At 37.6% G+C, this 7,248-nt stretch overlaps 1 protein-coding gene across 1 annotated transcript in view; it reads left to right on the top strand.

Annotated features, from left to right (window-relative positions):
• The first annotated feature begins 1,628 nt into the window (after nucleotides 1-1,628).
• LOC148952089 (GMP reductase 2-like) overlaps nucleotides 1,629-7,248 on the top strand; it is a 40,262-nt gene continuing 34,642 nt past the window's right edge. The window contains exon 1 of the mRNA XM_089088841.1: nucleotides 1,629-1,815. Coding sequence (XP_088944967.1) covers nucleotides 1,729-1,815 — 87 coding nt within the window. The 5' untranslated portion in view covers nucleotides 1,629-1,728. The remainder of the gene's footprint in view (nucleotides 1,816-7,248) is intronic.

Genomic DNA, 7,248 nt, shown 5'->3' with positions numbered 1-7,248 from the left:
TCTACATACCTTGAACAATTTTCATCGTCGCTAATGTGGTCTTTGCTATGACAGTTTCTGCATTTAATTTGATCAAACAGTTCGTGGTAACGAACTGTAAGTAAGGAGCGACCCTGCTCAATAGTAGCCGAAACTCTAAAAAACGGAAATTTGATACCAATAGATACATCAAAAGAATCAGATCTTAATGAAAATCACACCGTCAGATTCAGCGTATCTGAGAACCCTACTGTAGAAGTTTTAAGCTCCTATCTAAATAAATGTTGAGTAATTTTTGCCAGAAGAAAGATTATGGATGCGTGCTTATTTGTTTTTTCGTTTTTTCCCCCAGGGGTGATTGTATTGATCCATTGGTCCTAGAATATCGCAAGAAGACTCCTTTGAACGGAAACTAAAAGTTTTAGTAGCCTTTTTGAGTGACAAAAAAAAATTGGAAGGCAACTAGGCCCCCTCCCATGTTCATTTTTTTCCCAAAGTCGCCAGATCAAAATTTTGACATAGCCATTTTGTTCAAAATATTCAAAAAATCTAATAAATATGTCTTTGAGGATGACTTAATCCCCCACAGCCCCCAAAGGAAGAGCTTCAAGTTGTGTACTTGTCCATTGTTTACGTATAGTAGTTATTGGGAAATATACAGACGTTTTCAGGGGGGAGGGGATTTTTTCTGGTGGGGCCTGGGTGAGAAGGTTACGTGGGAAGATCTTTCCATGGAGGGATTTTTCATGGGGAAAGGAATTTTCCATGAAGGGGGTGCCGGATTTCCCAGCATTATTTAAAAAACTATCAGAAATAAAAAAAAAAACAAGTTTTTTCAATTGAAATTTAAACAGCCTTTGTGATTCAAGAGTTATTCTTAAATAACTGGAACAAAAGTCAAATTTAGGCTATTATAAGGTTATTATTAGTTTAAAGAAAGTAAAATTAATATGCAAATTTGGTTTCGATTTTTCATGTACGGTGAGAAATCTTCAAAATCTGCATTAATTCAAAAACATTCAGAAATTAAATATAAAAATAAGTTTTTTTTTTCAACTGATAGTAAGAAGTGAAATTAAAACTTAGAAATTATTCCGTATACGAGAGGGGCTGTCCCCTCCTCAACGCCCCACTCTTTACGCTAAAGTTTGACTCTTTCTCACAACTCTACTTTTAAAACAATACAAAAATTTAGCGTAAAGAGTGGGGCGTTGAGGAGGGGACAGCCCTTTCATATACGGAATAATTTCTGTTGGTTTTAAGTTTTCATGTCGCTCCTTACTTTCAGTTAAAAAAAAAAACTTGTTTTTTTAATTTAATTTTTGCTAAGGAGCGAGTCGCAGGTTCTTGAGCTCTAAAACACAATAAGCTAATAATTAATCGTAATAGGATTCAATAAGTGATTTTGAGAGCAATTTAATAATTGTAATTGGGTACTGAATGTTAAAAATTTCAAAATTAAACTGCAAAAAGCTTATTGAACGCAATGTTGATTATCGCAACTAGTTCAAATAAATACAGACCTTCCTTAGTTTTTTCTAGATGGCGTTTAAGAATCGTTGAGTTTTAATGCATATCAAATAATCCAGCCCAGAGAAAAATATCCAGAGGTCTTTTCCAAAGACCGAGACTGAGACAGCGAAAACTTTCATACGCTTAGAGACAACCGAAAAGTAAAGACTAACTTGAGGTAGAGGATTGGGAAAAAAGTAAAGTTGAAAAGGATTGTGATCATTTTTAATCAAGAAGATGCCTAGGATTGATAACGATATAAAATTGGATTTTAAGGATGTACTACTGCGGCCTAAAAGAAGTACTTTGAAAAGCCGAGCAGAAGTAAGTTTTCGAACTAGGCTAAAATGGTAAATTTTTACATATCCACATAATTTACCCAGAAAGAAAGTTAATTTGGAAAATTTTTCGTTATTCATATTATTGACTTATGAATAAAGTAAACATACCACTCTATGCCTTTTTAATGCTCTTTCCAAATATAATAATAATTTTTTGTCAGAAATTAATTTTACCTCCTGCCCCTATACATACCAATTCAGCAGGGGCGAATCTCCAGCATTTTTATTGGGGGGGGGCAAGAATGGTCCATATCCAGATGGTCAAAGGGCATGGGATGTATAATAGTTTTTTTCTTCACATTATTGGAGGGGCAACTGCCCCCCCCCCCCACCTTGCCACCCCCAAACGAAGCCCCTGCAATTCAGGGTATATGTTCGCACATTAGGGGGATGGGGGTAAATTTTATTTCTGATGTAAATGAGAGGTAAGTTTAAAATTTCCCCCACCCCCCTAATGTGCAACTATATACCCCGAATTTATATATATAGGCTAGGGGTGGGGGAGGGTAAAATTCATTTCCGACAAAAATGATTATTATTATATTTGGAAAGAGCATAAAAAAGGGCATCGAGTGGTATGTTTACTTTATTCATAAGTCAATAATATGAATAACGAAAAATTTACCGTTAATTTTCCACATTATGCTTTTTTTATTGCTCTTTCCGAATTCAATATTCGCTTCTGGGGCAAACTCTATGTCGAGCCCTTAAAATGGCTCAAAACAGCCCATAGTAAACCAAAGTATATAAATGCGGTTTTTTGTTTTTTTAAACTGTCTGGCGAGGAAAAATTGTTTTTGTTCTATTTTTTTTTTCTTTGTTGCTAACTGAAACATGAAGCTGAAAGTTAGATACTTTTGTAGAAATCGGTAAGCGCACGAAAAGTGAAGTTTCGTTAACGCTAATGAAATAAAACAAAATGTGATGCAAATATAATAGTCCCGAAACAAATTTGGGCTATATATTTGCACATTAGGGGAAGGGGTAAAGCGTAGCATATATTAAATAAGTAACCTAACCTATTCAGCCCAACTTAGGTATCTGTTAGTCCCCCTAAACCCCAAAAAACTAAAGTTTAAATACAGTTCCTGGAGTGAGAAACCCTTTGTAATGCCTATCTTTATACACCGGGTTTTATCCTATCATATCTTCAATGCAATTGTCGCACGCTTACCGCTTTCTACAAAAGTACCAAAAGTTATCCTAAAAATTCACGTATCTTTCCATAGTCTTTGTAACCTTGTTTTGTAATTTGAAGAGTACTCCCCCCCCCCCTAAAAAAATGCGGAGGTTTTGGTATTTTCTTCGAAAAACATTATTAAAATGATGTTTACAATCACTAAGAAAATTGAAAAGAAACAAAATTGCCACCACCTAGATTTTGAAAAGCAACTTTTTGTCCCTGCGTCTTGGCCTAACTTTAGAAAAATAATATTTTTCTTAATTCTGGTTCGAGTCTAAATTTTGAAATACATTCATCTCCCTCTCTTTCTTTCGCTTTCTTTCTCCAACGATTCGAATGTGATTTTTAGCCATGATGTCTAGGGCTTTTGCTTTTAAGTTTAAGAAACATTTTTACAAATCTCAGTTTTCAAACACATTTAAAATTTTTTTTTTCTAACACAAAGCTTGTTGAAGTTTATTAAGCACTGCCCTTTGGAGGGACACCAGATAGAGGTAAATACAATGAAATTCTACTTTAGGGGCTTCATTCCTTGATGCCCCTAAACTAGAATTTTATTGTAAACACTCATAAAGGGCAACCGTATTGGCACATGATTTAGGTTGTGGATCCATTCTATAAAGTTTCACTCCATCAGTTCAGTTTCACCCCAATGTCTACATTTTTACTTCTGCTGCTTCAGACCAACCTTGGGGAGGGGCGGGACTGTTTCTGCGGGCAGTAGGCTACTCTGAAGCCTTGTTTTGCACATCATTGTTGCACGTATTATGCTATGGGTAATTTATTACTGTTTAGAATATAATAATTTTAGGCTACCCTTTTTACAGATACGTATGTAACGATCGAATTTTGAAAAAGCATGTTCATGAAACCAGCAAAAAAAGGGGGGATTGCCAAAATAAGTGAATCATATGAAAACGAAACCAAATTATATAACAATTTAAAAGAATCCTATGATTTGAAGGGGGAGCTGTGCCTCGGGAGCTTCTCCTCTAAAAAGGTGAATCAAACAAAACATAGTGGACAATTCGCAAAAATATGGTAAATTTTTGGAAAACTTTCGGGCCCAAAGATTTAACTGGACCAAAGATAAAACTGTTGCAAAGAAAGATTTAAGGGAAATGGGAACTTCCTGGGAGGGTGTAAAAATGGAGGCTTTGAATAGATTCTGAAGGAGGAGCATGCGTGGTTGCGTAGGCCTGAGGTGGCTTGGTGCTGCGGCGAGTTGTTAGCAGTAGTAGTAGTAACATTTTAGTAAGGTCGATTACATATGTTTGTAAAACTAGCAAAAATTAATTTTAGAAAATAGTATTTTCTACAGAAACAAAGAGCAAAGTTGAAACTTAAAAGGGACAAAAATTGTTGCATCGCAGATTACGCAGGGTATGTCTACCAAACTAGCTCAAATAAACTCACTCGTGGTATTTTCCAATATCTGCAGATTTCTACAAACTAGCGCTTTATTAAAATCACAAAACCAACCCCAAAGAACTGGATGTTCTCCATATTTAGCCACAAAAAAAAACTAATTTAAATGACTTTCGATAGTTTTTTTTTACCGGCCATGATATTGATAACCTTTAGTATACAATTATAATTTTTATAAAAAAAAATAACAGGCACAGTTTTCAGTAGAGCGAATCAGTTTATTAATTGAGCTAGTTTGATAGATATGTATATCTCGCGTAATCTGCGAAGCAGTAATTTTTGTTCTTTCTAATTTCCAATCTTGCTCTTTACTTCTGTGAGAGCAGCGCAGTCTTTTAAAATTGATTTTTGTTCTTTTTATTTTTAAACTATATCCTGCCAAACCTTACAAATAGATCTTTTTCTAACTTGAAATTAAAGTGCTTGAAACTAAGGCGATGAAACTAAAGAAGTCAACATAATTTTTTGCTAAATTGGGCCATTAAATGCAAGTTTTACATCTAACCTCATTTAAAGTTTCACATAAGGTATGTGTAACTTCGTCGCATAGATAAATAGTCCAAAGGGTATTCTCGTCACCCCTCATATTCCTACATACAAATCTGAATTATTTTTATGTAAATGTGTAAATAACATCGTTTTTTAAATGTTTTTTTTTAGTGTTCACTGATTAAGATGGCTGGGAGGGGGTGTGCGAGAAGGGGTTTGTAAGCCTTTGGTAAAGGTTTTTTGACCATGGAGAATACAATGACGCCTTTATTATACACCCCGTCCTTGCGACTCTAGAAATGAGACCAAAGAGTACCGTTTTGGGTGCCAAATGACACTACCATAATGTTTCTAAGGCGAATTTATAAGAGGCACGTAAACATGAGCAATTGCTTTTAACTAAGGCATTAAATATCCCTCTGCGATGTTCAGTGGTGTCAATTGGGGGAGGGGGCGCCCCTCTCTAGATTGTTTTGACCCCCTATATTTTGAGAAAATTCCTTTTGTGGAGGGTGTTTTCATTGGAAAACTTTTTTTTAGTATTTATGTTTAAAAAATGAAAAATGTACACCTCCCCCTGAATTTTGAAGAATACCCCTTCCTCTTAAGGGCAAACTAAGGTCTAGCATCCCTACTGTGACTTTTTTTGCGTCTTCCTCCCCCTCTCCCATGGCATCACGTAAAAAGTTTGAAAAGCCGTTTTACTCAAATTTTTGAAAGGCAAAATAATGTGTCTTCAGAGTGATTTGCTGCATAAGTCAGCAAGCCCAAGGGCAAGGGCGCCATTTTCTGAAATTAGCACACACTCCCCAGGCATATTTTAGTAGAAAAAGGGACACATCGTATCTTCTTAAAACTGGAACCGTCGAAAGAACTTAAATTTGCATGATTAGGAGTTACAAATTGAGATTCCTCTCTCCTCCCCTGTGACGTGTTCCGTGTCTTCTTAATTGAGGCAAGTCCTGCGTATCGTGACTGGGTATGTTACACCTTTTTTAAACCAACATTACGCAAAAATTCTTGAACTGTATCATTGGATGGCTAAAGTGAATTTGGGCTCCTTCAACCCCCTCCTTCTTTCACCCTACTTTTTTTAGCGGTAAAGCAGGCATGGTGCCACTTGAATGGACTGCTGCCGCGCAAGAGTTCTCATTCTGCACGGATCCAAAACTGAAATGGGCTGGTGGCGCCTCCAACTCCCCCAAGCTCTTAGCCCACTGCCATATTTCGGCAAAAGGACATGTATGTTGTTTAAATCGTACTCATAAAAATATATTCAACCACTGTGACTGGAGGCGCAAAGTCGGTTTGTAGCCCCTCCAACACAAATTCCACCACCAACTTTCCAGCCCCTTTCCAATCAGAAGGTTGCCACTTTTTTTTCTTCCGGTGCAGTGGTTTGTAAGCATTGGCTAAAGAAACATGAGAATGATGATTTATAGAGGCAAATACCCTTTCTCCAGACTTTGTACGAAAGTGCTGCTATCCGGTAGGAAATTATGTAGCAAGAAACATGAGAATGATGATTTATAGAGGCAAATACCCTTTCTCCAGACTTTGTACGAAAGTGCTGCTATCTTGGTAGGAAATTATGTAGCACGGATTTAGAAAGACGTACGCCACTCCCAACTTCTGCACGAAAGTACCCCGATCTACTCGAGATGTTATGGACACATAGCCTTAGCTAAGAAAACTTGTGGCAGCAATGTGCTAGCTTTATTCAAAGTTTCAAAAGTTAGGGATTCTTCGGACTATGGAAGTCTGCAGCGTACTAGCGCCGAGACTTCAGAGGTAAGCAGTAGGGGGGAAGCCTTTTTGGGTATAGCTACCTGTGTCCCAAGTTTCGAGGGAATCTGAGTTCTTATCGAGTTTTGATCTCTCCTGCGGCAAGCTATCACTGTGGGCTCGCAATCTCAGTCGATCAGTCGGAGGAAAATAACTAAAAGAAACTCTTCAAGGCCCACATTTTGTCTCCCACGTTCGATCCTTTTTGACGTAGTTACCTGTGTACCAAGTTTCGAGCGAATCTCAGCACTTGTCGACCTTTGATCTCTACCCTGGCAAGCCGCCCAGGAAAATCGAAACACTTAACCACACAAGAAAAGAAAAGCTCGGACTTTGCGGTTGACGCAATAAAGAATTGCCGCAAAATTAATTCAAATTCAACCGAGCTTGAATGCACCGGCGACGTTGCGAGACTTCGGTGGCGGTCAACCGGGCCTCTCGTTGGCGGCGTTCGGTCGATGCGCCGGCGTGGCGCCGGAGTCTAGGGTAGATCCGAGACTAATGAATCCAGTCGTCAAAACCTTGTGTCAT

Source organism: Artemia sp. Qi Xiang Cuo, chromosome 5 (genome assembly GCF_049724085.1).
Source record: "Artemia sp. Qi Xiang Cuo chromosome 5, ASM4972408v1, whole genome shotgun sequence".
Classification (NCBI taxonomy): domain Eukaryota; kingdom Metazoa; phylum Arthropoda; class Branchiopoda; order Anostraca; family Artemiidae; genus Artemia; species Artemia sp. Qi Xiang Cuo.
Note: the sequence above shows the minus strand (reverse complement) of the source record. Positions and strands in the feature narration are given on the sequence as shown.